This window comes from Myotis lucifugus, unplaced genomic scaffold (genome assembly GCF_000147115.1).
Source record: "Myotis lucifugus unplaced genomic scaffold, Myoluc2.0 scaffold_246, whole genome shotgun sequence".
Lineage (NCBI taxonomy): Eukaryota > Metazoa > Chordata > Mammalia > Chiroptera > Vespertilionidae > Myotis > Myotis lucifugus.
In genome coordinates, this window is record NW_005871294.1 from 1,039,797 (window position 1) to 1,057,583 (window position 17,787).

A 17,787-nucleotide genomic window follows, 5' to 3' on the forward strand; every position below is an offset into this window, starting at 1 on the left:
ACACCTGGACTGGGTTCCCAGGCGATGGGAGTGAAGCTGGGGCTTCTCCTGAAGAGAACGGGCGAGCTTATGCCTAGCCCACCCGCCACGGGGGCTCCGTGCCTGTGGAGTGACTTGGTTGGGTGGACATACGTGGTGCTCTGTTTTGTCTTCTAGTTCACTCTCCACCCATCAGAGCAGCCTCTCCTCTGCGCACACAGCACTCTCCTCCAGCACGTCACACACAGTAAGTGTCCTCTGGGCTCCCCCATCCACCACCCTGCTCAGTGAGCTTGGAGCTTAGTCACCCCAGGTGGGCCTTTAGTTTGTGGATTTTAAATATGTGAGGTAATCTTGAATTCTTTGGCTATAATGTCTTGATCTAAGTTTGTGGTTTGAGCTGTTGACTTCCCAGGTACCATGGAAAACATCTTGCTTTCTAAGTTCATGCCTCTGGAGAACTTGCTTCTCTAGACCTGGTATGTGATGAGCCAGTGCTGTCAGGTGGTGAATTTATTTCCAACAATTCACTCTGCTTCCTGTTTATTATAGGAGACCTTTCTGCCTAGCAGGGGTGATTTATTTTCTGGAAAATGTTATGTTGAGGCATTTGCAAGCTTTTAGAGGAAAGTGGGCCCATTGTTAACTTCAACTTGGGCTCCACTAAAAGTCAATTTTAATGAAGACCATTTTTCCTGGATAGCCCTCTGTTACTTTGTGAAGGCCCTGTAGAGAAATGCTTTAGGTGAAAGGGAGAGCTTATGTGAGAATATCCATCATTTATGTGCACACACACGTCTTTTTGAGACTGACAGCCTGGCTCTACCCCAGTCGGTGTAGCTCTGTTCCAATTTGTTGGTGGTCATGGGGACTTCCCTAATTCTGGCATTAGGTATTCTGTTCACTGTGAGCTCTGGCATCTCAGGTCTTTTCCCTCAACTCAGAGGCAGAGACTTTGGGAAGGTTGATATTGCAGAACGAAGTCAGGAATGTGGAGAGGTAAAAGAGTAACCTAGGTGATGGTTATTGAAGTGTGGCTTCTCGAGGTTTGAAGTTGGGAGGAGCATGGTTTCAGTGGTAGGAGTCAGTATAGGTTGGGTGGGTTGAGGCATGAATGTTTGTGAAATGGCAAGGAGTCAGGGTAGTGACCTAATGCTAGGAGAGACTGAGCATAGATATTTGAGGAAAGAAAGGTGCCTGAAAAAAAACCAAAATGTCTCTCTCCTGGGAGACAGGAGGCTTCCGGTAAGGCTGGAGTGGATGGGTCCCCAAGCAGGGAGGGAAGCTTTGTGTACAGATAAACGTGGGAGTCTGGAAATTGGGAAAATTTGTTTCCTTTAAAGAAGAGATCAAATCATTTGCTGCAGAATGAGGTGATAGAAAAGGGTCAGTTCTATCTTTCCATCATGATCTGGCAAACATTGAGGCTTTCAAACTGTAGTTTTCCAAGTGAATGTTAGGCATGATTCTTTGTCATAAAACACACAGAGCACCATCTTCATACCAGAGCACATGGTGGATACTTCTGCCCGCTTGCCTGTGCCCATGTTGTTCAGTGAGAGCCGTGAGCTGCCCCAGTGTGAGCACCGTCTAGTGGCTTCTGTTTCCGGGCACTGGGGCATTGGAGTCAGTGCTCCTGTTCGCACCGCTCAGCAGCACTTTGTATCTTGTCAGGAAACTCCAGATCATACGATCTAAGTGACTGGCCAGAATTGCCTTGTCCAGGGAGTCCCACACTTTGTCAATGTGACAGAATTGCCACACTGTAATATAGCTGCAAGATTAAGGTATAAAAAGGCATATACTAAAAAGTTTTTTTTTCATCGGCTTAAGGTTCTGTCCCTCTTCCTCCTGTGTACTTGTTCCTCTAGAGTTCTTTTTAACCTATTAAATAGTGAATGCATACACATTTTTCTCCCTCTTCTACAACAGAAATGGGATATTTCATACATAGTGCCCTTCACTGCTTTCCCCCACTTAATAAGTGCATTTTTTAATTGTTTCTATTTGAAGCAGAGTTCTTTCCACAGCTCTCCTGCATTACAGTATTTAATCAGTCCTCCACCGATAGAACTTTAAGCTTGATGCTTCATTTGATAACGTTCTGCCAATGTTGTTTCATCCTGCAGCAGTAGTAGAGGATAAACCCTAGTGTGGATTTGCTAGACATTGTCATTTTATACAAAATGCCAAATGCTCTGCTTATTGATTTTAACCTGCTTACCCCCCCACTGGCAATGAATGAAACACCCTATTTCCCCGCTGCCCCCTGAAATGGTGTTACTGGATATTTGTATTTTTCCAATGTGTTAATAGTAGAAAAATGACCTGTTGGTATAATTGAATGAGGTTGACCATCTTTTTTACATATTGGAAAGCCATTATTTTTTTCTTTTTGGTGAGTTATTTATATTGTTTGCTCATTTTCCTGTCAGGTCCTTGGTGTCTATTTCTAGGCACTCTGTATTCAGGAGACTAGTAAGTAGCCTTTTGTGATCAGAGGTACAGTTATTTTCCCTATGTTTGTCACTTTATAAATATTTTTTATTTTTATATAATCAGATCTATCAGCCCCTCTTTTATAGTCTGTTATAGTTAGATCTTTCCCACGTGAAGGTTATGAAGGAAATCTTAGTGTTTTCTCCTGCCCTCCGTGTCCTTGTGGGAGGTTTGGTGTAGCTGTGCTCTTCACCCACCCTGACTGCCCAGCCCCTGGATGCACTGAGAGCCTTGCAATGGGGCCGAGGCCTCTTACTCCAGCAGCTCGTCGCCCTCATGGGTCTGGGAGGTGGTGTCAGAGATAGAAGCCCTGTTGGGTCACCTGGACGTGGGAGAGGCTTCCTGGATGCTTGTTGAGTTCCTTTCAGCAAACCAGGAGCTAGTTCTCTAGAAAGTTGCTCTGAGTGGGAAGCCTGGACCCACGCAGAGGAGCATGGAGCCGTCTGGCTGGGCAGATTGGCACAGCCTTCGCCTTGTTCCTTGGCTCTCCTCCCCCTGGTTCTGTCTGGGCTGAAATAGCAGGAGTCCTGGGGAGTCTGAGGAGACTGATTTTAGCTGTCTTTCTCTTGCAGAACCAATTCTAGACGTTAGGGCCCTTAGGCTAGTGCTCAGGTGGCTAGGGCAGCCTGTGGGCTGGGACCTATAGAGTTGTCTGTGTGGTGGGAAGCAGAACACATGGTGGTTCCATTTCTCCTGGGGCTTCCTGTTCTCTGGCTTCTCCTTCAGGAGTTTTCAGGCTTCTTTGTTCTGTACACATTCTGGTCTGGAGGCTGATCTCAGTCTTACAGAGCCTTTCCCTCCCACTTTGGTCATACTTTGCCCAGCCAAGTACATCTCTTCTACCTTAATACTAGCTGAAGTGGAGCAGCCAGGCTGGCTTCCTGGAACTCCCGGCTCTTCAGAGCTTTCTTCTGGGTTTCGCCTTTCTTTCGTAAGTGGATCTTGTCGAGTAGGCATCAGGGCAGGCCATGCCCTTCTAGGTAGGCCCTGGTGGGGGACTCCCCAGGACTCTTGATTCTGCAAAATGTTACCAAGTTCTGGAGCAAAGGCCTCTCTTGGCCATCTGTGACTTCCAGATCAGAGTAGCTAAGAAGCCTAATAGAAGAATATCCCAGAATGCTCTGACGTGGGCTGGGCTGCCTGTGGCCTCTTTTCAGCTCTCCTGAGACTACTTGCTTTTCTGTGAGGTGGGTTCTCACCTTATACTCAGATGTCTGTGTTCATTTAAAATTTACTTGGGCCCTCGCCGGTGTGGCTTACTGAAAGGTTACCGGTTTGATTCCCAGTTAGGGCACATGGGCCCAAGTTGCAGGCTTGATTCCGGGCTAGGGGCATACAGGAGGCAGCCAATTGATTTTTCTCTCTCTCACTCTCCATTCCTCTCTAAAAATCAATAAAAACTCTGTCTCTGTGTGTGTGTGTGTGTACACATACATATGTGTGCATACATACACACACATATACATACTTGGGGTTTCTATGCCTTGTGGCATATACCAGAAAATGAGCAACTGTAAGAATTTTTAGGAGGGTTTTGGTCATAAAGCTTAGTTTTAATAGTCTTGATACTCAGCTTAAAAGTTGCCTTCTGATGTCCTAACCTAACAGGGTGAGGGGCAAAGGGGCTAATGTGTAGTAATGTAAATGCTGAGCCCAGAGCCCCTCAGGTCAGAATCTCAAGACTATAGGCCCAAACGCCAGGCCAGGTTCTCTTGCCTCCCGTGCTTTGCGCCCGGACCCATGTGTCCTGGCTTTTTTATTTTTCCAGCACACCAGTGTGGAGAACACCCCTTCCCTCCAGTCCTCAGCCACCTTCTCAATGGCAGCAACCTCCGCCTCGAGTGCCACGTCCTCAGGACTCAGCCTGCCAAGCAGCATGAACACAGTGAACAGCCTGTGCCTGGGCGGAACCACCGTGAGTGCCCCTAGCAGCAGTACCAGAGCCACGCCCTTGGTGACCTCAGGTGTGTGCCCCCGAGGCCTTTCCCACCTACCCCCATCCCCTCAAAGATGTGCACTTGGATTCCAGGGAGGATGCCCAGAGGTTGGCAGGGCATGGTGAGCAACCACACACATCAGATCATAGTCTCCCTCCAGCCCTGCCATTGGTCACTTGTCCTCTTTGTTCCAGTGACCTCTTGAGACCCAGCTCTTCAGCGCTGATGTGGGTGGAGATAGGTGAAATTGGTCTTTCCGGATGGGCTCCCTTGGGCAGGATTCCTGGCAGCCTTTGTGCTTCTAGCTCACCAGTCTTTTGTGTTCTCGCTCATCCCTGGAACTGTGATGACAATAGTGACAGAGTGAGCAGCTACCATTGGCTATTTCTGGTCATTTTATGTGACCGATTGCCTGTCAGCCACACCTGAGCAGTCTGTGTGGGCCAAACAAACTGTGGTTTGGTAGAAACTGCTAAAACCCACCTTTGACACGCCCTGTCCCTCTCCTGGCAATGCCCAGCCTCTCTCCCGTTCTGAGGAGGTAGATTGTTCCATTTCTTTCCTTTTTTAATTGTTGACAATATTACAGATTTCCCCCATTTTCTCCCTCTTTGCCCACCTTTACTCAGCCTCCCACCCCCCAATTGTTCTTTGTTTGTTTTTTAATATTTTTATTTATTTCAGAGAGGACAGGAGAGGGAAAGAGAGAGAGAAACATCAATGATGAGACTCATTGATCGGCTGCCTCCTGCACACCCCCTACTGGGGATCGAGCTGCAACCGGGCATATGCCCTTGACCAGAATCGAACCTGGGACCCTTCAGTCTGTAGGCTGATGCTCTATCCACTGAGCCAAACTGGATAGGGCCCCAATTGTTCTTTATGTTCAGGTTTATCTAGTGCAGTATGACCTTCACGAGTGGTGGGGGCAGGTTTCTATCTCAGCATGGAAACAGCCTGACTAGGACACGTACTCTCTGTCTCTCCACTTCCTGGTGTGGCCCTCTGTATCTCTCAGCTGCTGCCCATCCCTCTTGGCTGTGGCCCCAATTAGGGCAGGACTGTGGCAGGGAACTTCACCCCCAGCCCCATAGTAGCTGAGGAATCTTAATCTTTGTGGTAGCCACTTCACTTCATTTGATTTTTGTCTTTATAGGCAAAGCGCCCCCCAACCTGCCCCAGGGGGTGCCACCCCTGCTACACAACCAGTACCTCGTGGGCCCCGGAGGACTGCTTCCTGCCTACCCGGTGAGTGCATGGTGGAGCTACTCGCCAGCCTTGGCTCCCATCAAGGCAAGGTGCCTTCTCCCAGCAGCTCATCCTGGTCCTCTTCCTGAGTGTGTCCTGTCCTCCCATCTTGTTTAGGCCCCCACATGGGCCTGGGCTTCCCAGGGGATAATGTGTCATCCTTAACACCCTTTATGGTCCTCACACAGATCTATGGCTATGATGAGCTCCAGATGCTGCAGTCACGGCTGCCAGTGGTGAGTGGGATATGGCAGGGAGGGTGAGGCTCTTTTATAGGTTCTTCTTCTCTCTGCCTTGATTGCCACCCTGCCTGGCCCTCAGGATACTCAGCCTAAAGCTAAGGAACTTGCTTCCATTTGGTAGTTAGTTGTACCTGGTGCAGCTATAGCTTGGGCATATGAATGTCCTTTGCTCATCCCCAGGGAACTTAAAGACCTTTGGGACTTGGGAGTTGGCAGTGCCCCCACCAAATTCTCTTCTTTTACCTCACTCCCTTTTTTTTTTTTTTTAAAAAAAAAAAAAAAGGAAGACACAAGACATGGAGTTGTTTGCCTGTCCCTAGAGTTTTTATAATCTTCTCCTTCAAAGTGCCATTCAGTGTCTTTGGCTTCTGAAGTGGCCATTGATGATGCCGGTGATGGCACCTTGCTCTTCTGTCCCTAGCTGAGTGAGTGGCTGGAGCTGACAGACGTTAAGGACCCTCTGGGTCCGGCCTGCCATTGCTCTTTGCAAGAATGCTGGCCCCAGAGTCTTCCTGGTTGTTGCAGCCTCACTCTGAGGCCAGGACTGCTTCTTTATGCTGAGCCTTGCTCCAAGGATGAGGCACTGGGCCTTCCCTGGGATGGCCAGGTGAACAGGACTGCAGTGGAGGAGGGCTGTGGAGGGACAGCCTGCAGGCTCCTGCACCACCACTCCTTTCTTGGTCTGGTTTCTTAGACTCCTGTTTCCCAGGTTCTTGATAATTTTCAGCAGCGCAGGGCATCTACCTGTCACACTGTTGGGAAGTAAATAGCTGTTTGGACACTGGTGTTCCCTCCACTGGATATGGTACTTCCGATTCCCTGAGGAAGAGGTTTTCTCTCCCCAATGAGGTGTCTTTCCTCAGACTCCTCCCCATTGGTGTTGCTTTCCAACACACACACACACACACACACACACACACACACACACACACAAACTGGACACAGAAAGCTCTGGGAGCTGCAGGTGTCACTTTCACCTTCCATGCCCAGTGGCTGGAACTCTTGTGTCCATCTGATGAAGTATTTCCAGAGGCAGGGGCTGGTAGCTGGGCCACTCTTCCCGACCTGTGCAAACCAGCAACTCATTACAATGCTGTCCAGGGGCCTCTGGACTCTCTAGCTGTTGCCCACATCCCCAGAGAAAGGATGTTGAAAACATGATGGCAGGTTTCTAGGGTGGTCAACAGAACTTAGGGTCTTTGGGTATGCCTGAGCCTTAGGGCTGTGTGGGGAAACCGGAAGTGGCCCTGGTCCCCCTGATACTCATGAAATCTCACAGCAATCTTGCCCAGGAGCCCCAGGGCATCAGAGATGGAATACAAAAGGTGGTCCTGAGTGAGTCTGCATGTGGGTCCTGCTTGGACCCCCAGGAGTGGCTCGTTGGAATCCCAGTCCTGGGAGTCATTTGTTTTGTATTCCCTTTATCATTTTGTGCCTTAGAAGAAATCACCCCTGGGTCTATGTGTTGAGATACAGCTTTCATTTTTCCCTTTGGTCATTCCTTAGCCTCTGGCACTTTTTTATTCCCGTCTTTGGATTTTCTTTTCTTCTATGAAAGAGCTCCCCCTCCTGGGCTTTCTCTAGGCCGGTCTCCAGTTGTGTTCCTCCTAGCTCTGTGCTATCCTAGCCCTGCCTTCTGGGATCCTGAGCTGAGGATGCTACAGGTTTCCTAGAAGCTACCTGGAAACCAGGCCCACGAGGAAAGCAGGAGGGCTTTCCTTGGTTCAGAGGGTGTGGATGTCTGGGACTGCAAAGCCCTGGGTAGTAAGGGTCAAGGCAGGCCTCCCCTTTTCCACAGAGCTCCGCTGTGTTTTGCCCTCTTGGTATCCCTGATTCCTGTGGGGTGTTAGTGTTGCCAGGGGAGACTGAGTGAGAGACAAGTTCAAAACCTTACCTGGGGTCCTGCTTGTACTTGTACCAACTGGCATTGCTGCCCTGACCCGTTAAACCCTTTAGGCACCTCCTATCCTACTGACTCCTTTTTAGGTTTCTACTGTCTAGTCACCTGCTCTATAGTCTCACATAGGAAATGCCAGCAGAATTGGTTCTGCCTATGGCATCCATCTGTGTCCATCTGCAGTGTAAATGGATGTGTGAGATTGGGCCTCCAATGGCTCTGCCCGTGGAAAGCTGAGGGATTGGTCATTGTATCTGCGTGCTTTGTGCTTTGTGGCTGCCACATTGTACAACTCCAACAGGCACCATCGACTTAGTGCATGTGCATGTGACATCCTTGCGGTCTACCATGTCCCAGGATGTGGCATCACATAGAATGCCTGTGCTGCCTGCTGGGCCTGGTCTCCAGGGAGGGGTGTGTGGCCAGTCTGTTTATTGAGCCTCCCTGATCTCTCCTAGGATTATTATGGAATTCCCTTTGCTACACCCACAGCCCTTGCCAGCCGAGATGGAAGCCTTGCTAATAACCCATATTCAGGTCAGTCTGTTCAGGGGATGGGGTGGTGAAAGGGGGTGTACATCAGACTGGCCTGTAGCTAATCCCAGGTGTCTGGAAATAGAAGGGCTAAGAGACACCTGCTAGCTTCCCTTTGGTGAGCTGGCAGCCAGACCCATTCCTGTGTGCAGGAGACAGCCTGGCTTTTTTTCCTGGTTGGCTCAGGGCAGTGACTAGAATAGGTATTCCTTTTCTCCTAGGTGATATCACAAAGTTTGGTCGAGGTGACTCTGCATCCCCTGCACCTCCCACCACACTGGCTCAAGCACAGCAGAGCCAATCCCAGGCCCACCACACCCCCCAACAGCCCTTTCTGAATCCTGCGCTGCCACCTGGCTATAGCTACACTGGCCTTCCCTACTACACAGGCGTGCCCAGTGCCTTCCAATATGGGCCCACCATGTTTGTGAGTATTTGTGGGGGTTTTAATTCCAGCTGCAGGGAGTGAGGGACATGACCCCACTTAGAATCTCCAGGAATGTTTTGGGCTGGAGGCGAGGTTGCTTTCCTACTGGTTTTTATTTATTATTTATTTAGGTGGGGTTTTTTGTTTTTGTTTTTTAATGACTTCAGAGAGGAAGGGAGAGGGAGAGAGAGATAGAACCATCAATGATGAGAGAGAACCATTGATTGGCTGCCTCTTGCACGCCCCTTACTGGGGGATCAAGCCCGCAGCCCGGGCATGTGCCCTTGGCCAGAATCGAACCTGGGACCCTTCAGTCCGCAGGCCGATGCTCTATCCACTGAGCCAAACCGGGTAGGGCTCCTACTGGTTTTTAGATCCAACATGTGTTGTACTAACACAGGTCCCTTGTGATTTTGCCGCCTGCTGCTTTATGCTAACCCAAGGGTACCTGACCTCTCCCCCTGCCCTGTTTCTCTAATGCCTCGCTTGCCCCACCAGGTTCCACCGGCCTCAGCCAAGCAGCATGGGGTGAACCTCAGCACCCCCCCGACCCCTTTCCAGCAGGCCAGTGGTTATGGCCCGCACAGCTATAGCACAGGTGAGAGGTGCTCCCAGCACTGAGAGACATGGGTAGGACAGGCTTGCCTAGCTCACACATGCCTCTTGTACCCTGCCATGCTAGGTTATGATGACCTGACCCAGGGGACAGCAGCGGGAGACTACACCAAGGGTGGCTATGGTGGATCATCACAGGCACAAAACAAGTCTGCAGGTTCTGGGCCTGGCAAAGGTAGCGTCTGTCCCTCCTTTCCAGGACTGAGGCCCAGAGTAATTGTCTCCTCCCTGACTCCTCCTCACGCAAGGCTATCCCAGAATGCCCCTGGAGGTGGGGGAGGCTGGAGTTGGGACCAACTGCTGTGGGAACACCTGCTTTTCCTCCTAGGAGTGTCCGTCTCTTCGAGCACCACTGGCCTACCTGATATGACTGGTTCTGTCTACAATAAGACTCAGGTGAGGGAGGAACAAATGGGTGTGCAGGTTTGTGAGGGATGCAACCCAAGATGGTCCTCACCGTTGTCTCTTTGCCCTACAGACTTTTGATAAGCAGGGATTTCATGCAGGGACCCCTCCACCGTTCAGCCTGCCCTCGGCCTTGGGTTCCACTGGGCCCCTGGCCCCTGGAGCAGCTCCTGGTTATGCACCCCCCCCATTCTTGCACATCCTGCCTGCCCACCAGCAGCCTCACTCACAGCTGTTACACCACCATCTTCCGCAGGATGCTCAGGTGAGCCAGTGATGGGCCACCCTGCCCTGGGTTGGGGGTTCTGCTCCAGCCTTGACAGCCTTCTCTCCTCCTCAGAGTGGCTCGGGTCAGCGCAGCCAGCCCAGCTCCCTGCAGCCCAAGTCACAAGCCTCCAAACCTGCCTACGGCAACTCTCCATACTGGACAAACTGAACCCTGAAGAGAGGGGCGGGCTGGGGCAGGGCTTACCCTGGGCAGGAGACACCACATGGAGCCCATTTCTGGGAGCCCAGCACCCTTTCCTAGAATTCGAGACGTGTAACTGTGTCAGCCGAGCCTCTGTGGGGAGCCTACCTCCCAGACTCGCTATTGTATGTAATGTATTTATGTATGTATTTGTAAATGTGACAGAAGTCTTAGGAGAGTGGGGGGAGCAGCTACTACTCGTCAGGTCTGTTTTCCCCACTCAAGCTCCTTTTGGCTGTAGCAAAATAAACCCCCTCTCCCCTCCTACCTCCCACAGAGCCCCCCTGCCAGGAGGCTGCAAGGGGCAGTGCCTGGAAGGGCTGGTTTAAGGCATTTGGGTAATGGGATCAGGTACCAATGAAGAATCACGACTTATCACCCCCTTATAAACCATTAGAGTTTTTTCTTCCTTGTGTAATCACTTTATCCCTCTATTTGAGAAACTTGTCCTATTATCATTTGTCATGTTCCTCTCCTGCCAAATCTTGATCTGGGAATAGCAGAGATATCCCCCCTGCTCAACATGAAAGTGGCACCTGTTTGTCTTCATATAGAGCAGGGGTATCTGCTTCTGGCCTGCCCTTGTCCCCAGGGACTTGCCTTCCTCTGGCTGACCATTTTAATAATAATCTGAATTTGTGCTCAGAGATGTTCAGCCAGTCAGCTCCCCTTTTTAAAAAATCAGATAATGCTCCACGAGAGCACGTCTCCATGCAAAGGCTCCTCTCTCCCAGTTGTCCTGAACCAGGTGGGCGACTGCTTCAGGGTTTTCTCTTTTGCCCAAAGTCCACCTAATAAAGTTCTGAGAGCATGCACAGTCTCTGTGTGGTGTGACTGAAGGATAGTTTAGGGCCGAGGCCTCTCCTTATAGTTCCAGGGACCCTTGGACTTCACAGGGCTGAAGCAGAGCTCGTGTGGTCACAGTCTTCTTAGCAACAGGTTGAGGGTTTAAATTTGTACTCTCTTTGCTGGGCCCTTCTCTCGCCTTGGCCGCGAATAGCATCCAGGGAGATGGTAAATGATTTGGCTAAAAAGACAGCAAATGTTACTGACAAGGCACAGGCAGTATTTACCGGTTTACTTTGCTTTTCTTGCAGCTTCATAACAGACTTATGGGATAGGCAGTCTCTTATAGGGCCTGTCAGCAGGAATAGCTGGGCGGGGTAATTTCTCTTCTAAAGGAGCAAAGGTAATAATTGCAACCACAGTTCTAGGCCAGTGAGAGAATAAGTTTAAACAGCTAAACCTTTGCTTTTCATCAGCCAAACACAATCTTGATTGACAGTCAAGGCTGTGGTGGAACATGTGACTAGCGAGTCAGGGTGGTATGAAATAGGTAAGTGCACCCTGTCCGGTTTGGCGCAGTGGATAGAGTGTCAGCCCGCAGACTGAGGGTACTGAGTTCGATTCCGGTCAGGGCACGTATCTTGGTTGCATGTTCCCTGGCCCTGGTTGGGCTGCATGTAGGAGGCAGCTAAATTGATGTGTCTCTCTCACATCGATGTTTCTCTCTGTCTCTCCCTCTCCTTTCCACTCTCCCTAAAAATCAATGGAAAAATATCCTTGGGTGAGGATTAACAAAAAAGAAAGAAAAAAAAATAGGTTAAGTAGGTCCTGGGCAAAATAAGTGTTGCTTCAAGTCAAGGTGGTGTGCCTGGATTGCAGTCTTTACCTTTTCTACTTTCGGCTCTAAAATCATTTCATCATATCAGAGAGGTTCTGCTGTTAATCCACAGCTTGGGATCCTGGCTTTAAAAAAAAGGTAAGTGGCCCTGGCCAGCATGTCCAATGGTTAGAGTGTCGGCCTGCTCACTGAAGGGTTGCAGGTTTAATTACTAGTCAAGGGCATGTACATGGACTGCAGGTTTAGTCTCCAACCCTTGTCAGGGCGCGTGTTGGAGAGACAACTAATCAATGTGTCTCTCACGTTGATGTTTCTCTCTCTGTCCTCCCTCCCTCCCTCCACTCTCTCTAAAAATCAATGGAGAAAATATCCTCAGGTGAGGATTAACAACAAAAAGAAAGAAAAAGGTAAGGGTCCACAACTGAAACTAAATGGGAATTTTCATTAAACTATGGTATCTCCTGCCTGCTCCTTGCTTTTAGCAGCAGGAAGTTCAGAGGATAATTGACAATGAAAACAAATGCCCTCTCCTAAGGAGGGCAGTGGAGCACCTCTCCATCCCTTCCACTGACCTACTTGTACTGGCAGATCGTGCCCTATTTCAGAATTAAGGTTAACAAATGGCTGTCTTTAATAGCCTTTTTTTAAGCTAGGTAAGGACTGGGGATATTTAGTCTGCAAGGTGAGCCGAGCAGAATGTTATAAAAGACAGGTCAGCAAGAGTTGGTTTTTATTTTAGTTTTTCAGCTGAATCCGAGGCATAATCTGCAAGGGAACAGTGGAGATACTAAGACCACCTTTTAATTTTAACACAAGAAAAGAAAGAAGAGGGTCATCCCATGGGGAAGTAGCAATACAGGTATATTTTATTTCACATTTTATTAGTAGACAGATGGGCAGAAAAAGACAAAATAAACCACTAAAGGGAAGTTCAACACAAAATGCATCAGATAATTTTTTCTCATAAGTTAAACTGAAGAAAAACATCTACAATTTCAGCTAAGAAAACTATTAAAGTCAGGTGTGACCTGCTGGTTTTAGAATAGTTGAAAATTGCATCTGAATTTGTAAATGTAAACCTTTTATCAGCATGGGAGGGGGGAGAGTTAATTTTCAGTGGAGGACTACACATTTCTCCCTTCAATCTCTTACCGTATATGTCCCAAAAAATAAGGAAACCAGCAAATAAAGAAGCAAATAATTACCAGGGAAGAGGAAAGAAGAGACTACAGAAAAGAAAAAGTCTGGCTAATAGAAAAGAACTCTGGAATGATATGAAATAGAGGGGAAGACTTTGAGAAGCAACAACAGAATCATGATGATATACTTTCTCCACCCAGCCTCAAAAAACACAGACTTGAAGAGCACCCAGAGAGGCCTCCACTAGAATCAAAGGAATCTAAAAATGCAGGATTTTGAGCTCATTATACCAAACCAGCACAAGTGTACTCACAAGGGTCTAGCCTGAGATCTCCACTCCTAAAAAGAAAAGTTACAGTAAGCTCAAGTTTTCTTTTGCCACAGGATGTGTTCTCAAGCCAGAGCTCTGGAACCAGCATCTGGGTTTTACAAGTCACTGTGAGCTATCAGAATGTCTACCTGCTAGCAAATCACTCTCCAGTCTTCTGATTGTACTCTATCAGAGGCAAACCCAGCCCTCAATATTAACACCCCAAAGGGCTGAGAGGTACTACCTCCACCTGGCTCTCTGGCTCCCTGAGTCAACGTGCAACAGGCCAACAGGGCCTAATGGGACCAGGCTGAACAGCATAGCACCTCCCACATTGCCAACACGCCTGGTCTGCCCTGGGAAAGAAATGCTTTAGCGGTAAGAGGGGGGAAAGCTTAATTATAGGGCTCTAATAGAGTAAGACCAAGCTACCAGCTGTAAACGTGGGGGAGGGTTTGGTGAGAGGATAGTGGGTAATCAGCATTATGAGAGACTGGGCTCCATTAGATTTGCAGGTTATTTGGAAGCATGACTTAAGTGTGAGGAGCAAAAACAGTTTCAACATCTTTCTTAGGAGTTTGCAGTCCGTGTTTTATCTCAAAGAGCTGCTGTTTACTGAATCTGAGTCACTAGATTCAAGGTGCAAGTAGTCCTGGCCCCATGGAAATTGGACAGATTCTGGGAGCTGGCTCAATATTGTCCCGATTGAACCTTAACACGTTAAATGTTTTCACTTAATACTAGACCAAACTTCAGAGGCCAGAGAGGGTTGCTGGGAATTAGCACGTTTTGGAGAGTTTGAAGAGCGAATGAAAACCCTGAGATCAGAAAGGAAGGAGGAGCTAAGGAAGTAAGCATCACCTATTCTGTCCTAGGATCTATCTATCCTACCTCGTCCCTCATCAACCCTTTTGTTCTTTCTGAGCTAAGTTCTGAAGAAAAGGAGTTGACACTAGTGCACAGGGATCTGAAGTAGGATTATAGTCAGTCTTTGCTGTATTTTCCTTCCAAAACCTGGGATTTTACATTAACAATTTTCCCCACTGAAAGAACACTGCCCTCGTATGAACTGACCCACTCCCATAAGAAACAAAAATCACCGCCAAGTTCTGAAGTCCCTGGTTGGTGAAGGCTGATGGATCTCAGAATTGATTGAAGTAACACATAATTGAGACCAGGGAAATCAAAGCTGCAGCAATTGCACAGAAGGAAGATCTAGCGTCACCCACACACTGCCTGCAGCCAACTCCCTGGGCGGAAGAGTCTAAAGAAACCCAAGGCAAGCTCCATGCACAACTTCTTGCACTCCACAGCCAGACAGTACATTGAAAGAAGAGCAAAGTCCAGGTTACAGCCAATGAGGAAAGGTAACTGGTCACTCTTGTCTCACATTTATCCACAGTTATCACTAGCTCAATGAAAACCAAAATTGTAACACATGCACTTAGTATTAATACTGAGTAATTAAAACTGGCTACTTAAAAATATATCCTCATGGTGAGAGTCTATCTTTGACAGAAAGGCCTTGTCAAATAAATAAAACAGATGTTCTCTCTCCCAACAGTGGTCACCAGTAGTTTTGACACCCTCCCCCACCCCCAGCAGCATCAACCAAAATTGGCATAGTGATTTTTAACCCTTTGTTGCCATCACCAAGACTCCACACACACACTAATCCCCACTCTCTCCCCCAACTCCCTGGTGGGGGAAGAACAACTCTGCCTTTAAAATAAATAGCAATCAAGTGCTCAGTTCTATGTAAAGTATGAATATTTATTTCAGGCTTTAGATCCCAATCAATTTCAAAAACCAAAATCTGATTTCTTTCCTCAGAACAGCTGAGACCTCTGTGTTAGGATGATTTCCTGGAGGCTGAAGGGGCTCTCTGCCCTAGGAACACATTTCATCAGTCTTAGCACAGAGTCCCTGATGCCCACTGTACCCAGACTTAAGAACTGGAAAGAAACAAAATTCACCAACATGGGGCTGAACAAATGCACACACACATACACACACATACACGCACAGACACCCTTTTTAACGGAGCAGCTAAACCTTGGCAACAATTTTTAAAAGTTTGTCTTATGGGATTTTTGTGGGGGTTGTTTCCATTTTCTTTTGCTACCCAGTATATGCAGCACTTGTGAACTCCCAATGGGTTCCCAGCTTTAAACACATTAAACATCTTGATGAAAGACTATTTAATTCTTCAAGAATCTAAAAACAGACCAAACGTGTTTTGCTGTGAACACTTTGTAGAGACGAAGTGAGGCAAGGGTTTGGGTTTAAAGGGGGGAAAAAAATCAATACAGTGATGGAAGGGTAAAGAATGCAAGAATTCGGACATTCTGTGGAGGATTACCGTCTCTCCATTAAGAGGTCCATAAAAAGGAGCAAACTGAGATCCACAAGGGGAGTCAGCAGGAGCCATGTTTGTTTTCCCCACCCCCTGTGATAGGTTTTTGCTGAGGGGCCATTGCTAGGTCCCCACTTGCTCCCCTCCCTTTGGCCTGAGATGGCAGGGCAGTACAGGGGCTTCGAAGGAGCAGGTCACGACTCCTCATTCCCAGAATCATCATCATCATAACAGTCGGCATCTTCCTCCTCCTCATCTTCATCATCAATGTCATCGTCGTACAAGTCGTCATAAAGCAAATCTGAGCTGTTGTCATTGGAAGGCACTTTAGTTTTGATGCAATATTCCGCCAGGGTCGTGGGGACTTTCACTCCATCCTTTTCTGCTTCAGCTTTCGTGGCTGAAACCTGTTTTCTGAAGGGGAGAGGGTAGTTATATAAGTCTCTGTCTTGAAGATGGATTTATAATTGGTGTTTCTAAATAAGATTCCTTATAACTCAGGTTTCTAAACTTTTAGTGCCTGCATCTGAAAGCCTCTATCACCCCAAAAGCGGTCATCCTCTCAGGTGCCATTTTGAAGGACACAATGACCTTTAGAAAAGCAAATCTTAAATATTGGTCATCCAGCAATTTTCTCAGGTATTTTTTCTCCTAGTTGTCTCATGTCAATGTCTTTTTATTTTAAAATATATTTTTATTGATTTCAGAGAGGAAGGGAGAGGGGGAGAGAGAGAGAAACATCAACGAGAGAGAATCATTGATTGGCTGCCTCGCGCACACCCCCCACTGGGGATTGAGCTCACAACCTGGGCATGTGCCCCCGACTGGAATTGAGCCCGGGACCCTTCAGTCTGTAGGCTGATGCTCAATCCACTGAGCCAAATAGGCTAGGGCACATCAATGTCTTTTAAGACCTGATTAATTTCCCAAATCAGAATTTATATTCAAGCAATGTAAAGCTACTTACAATTCTCTTGACGTGCCATGCTGTTACAGTTACACACCTCTGTTTTAGCAAACATGTTTCTCTCCCTGAAGAGGCTTTTTCTTTGCCCTTTTACTGGAAAATTCTTATTTATGAGGCATTATCTTCTAGGAACTCCATAGTATTATATATTCCTTCCAGTGTATCTTGTTTAAGCTTCTATAGTTGCACTCATTTGTTTGCTAAGTAAAGTGAGCTCCCCAGGGAGAAAGACTACAGCTTAATGACCTAGCAGTGTAACTGACACAATGCAGGTGCATAAAATATGTTGAAAGAATATAAGAATGACATAAAGAAACTCAAAGTAAGAATCAGGAAGAATACAAATTCCTCTGGATTCTTCACTTACTAAATCCGTCCTTTCCTTGAACATCAGGCTTCAACCCTGTTTTTAATGAAGCATTCCCATCTTTAAATCCTCAATCCACTCCTGCTCCTCTAAGTTTCTATGGGCCCTTACTATTTATACTAATTATCTTCGATCTCTGGTGTATACCAGTCACCTAGGCGGCTGATAAACAAAACACAGGTGTCTACATTCTATCCATCCCTGTAATCTCATTAAATGATTATGGATTGGGGCGTGGAAGGGTTCTTTAGTGTTTCCAGTGGCAGAAAACAACCACTAATCTATATTATTCAGCTATCAAATGACATGCCCTTTTCTGTGTGTTTGTTTTTAATATCACATGGTATACTTCTTGTCACTCAGATATGAACTTAAATATCACCTTACAGGAGGCTTGTTCTGACAACCCAATTTAAAGCAACCATCTCATCACTCCTTCACATTATCCTACTTACCACTATCTAGTATTTGTTTTATGATCTAACTCGTATGTATTAGGTTGACTAGATTTATAGAGAGGGACTCTCTAAATTCTAGTTCTTACTAGAGTTTGTATAAACTTACTAAATATAAAAATGCAGTTGTATTCAGGGGAATTAGATTTATTTCAATTCAAGTACCAATCTTGGGTAGTTATGAAAACCTTATGTCCTACTCAGGAAATGATCAAGAACTTAATACCTTCTACTTTTTTTCCCTTTTACATAGAAAAACTAAACAGCAAAAAGTTAACTGATAAAAGGTCACATGAGAGGTGCTAGGAGTAGATCC

At 47.3% G+C, this 17,787-nt stretch overlaps 2 protein-coding genes across 18 annotated transcripts in view; one reads left to right on the plus strand and one right to left on the minus strand.

Moving 5' to 3' along the window:
• The window catches only part of UBAP2 (ubiquitin associated protein 2), a 99,247-nt gene extending 88,180 nt beyond the window's left edge, over positions 1-11,067 (plus strand). For 13 of the 16 annotated variants that reach the window (XM_006098763.3, XM_023762432.1, XM_023762435.1 and 10 more), the window contains 11 exons: positions 157-226; positions 4,247-4,442; positions 5,572-5,663; positions 5,852-5,899; positions 8,261-8,339; positions 8,558-8,763; positions 9,262-9,361; positions 9,446-9,553; positions 9,707-9,774; positions 9,857-10,048; positions 10,124-11,067. In XM_006098763.3, coding sequence (XP_006098825.1) covers positions 157-226; positions 4,247-4,442; positions 5,572-5,663; positions 5,852-5,899; positions 8,261-8,339; positions 8,558-8,763; positions 9,262-9,361; positions 9,446-9,553; positions 9,707-9,774; positions 9,857-10,048; positions 10,124-10,219 — 1,255 coding nt within the window. In that variant the 3' untranslated portion in view covers positions 10,220-11,067. The remainder of the gene's footprint in view (positions 1-156; positions 227-4,246; positions 4,443-5,571; positions 5,664-5,851; positions 5,900-8,260; positions 8,340-8,557; positions 8,764-9,261; positions 9,362-9,445; positions 9,554-9,706; positions 9,775-9,856; positions 10,049-10,123) is intronic. The other 3 variants (XM_023762433.1, XM_023762431.1, XM_006098771.3) reach the window with 3 other exon arrangements.
• A 4,445-nt stretch (positions 11,068-15,512) lies between these two features.
• UBE2R2 (ubiquitin conjugating enzyme E2 R2) overlaps positions 15,513-17,787 on the minus strand; it is a 49,111-nt gene continuing 46,836 nt past the window's right edge. For both annotated transcript variants that reach the window (XM_023762445.1, XM_014464362.2), the window contains exon 5: positions 15,513-16,096. In XM_023762445.1, coding sequence (XP_023618213.1) covers positions 15,877-16,096 — 220 coding nt within the window. In that variant the 3' untranslated portion in view covers positions 15,513-15,876. The remainder of the gene's footprint in view (positions 16,097-17,787) is intronic.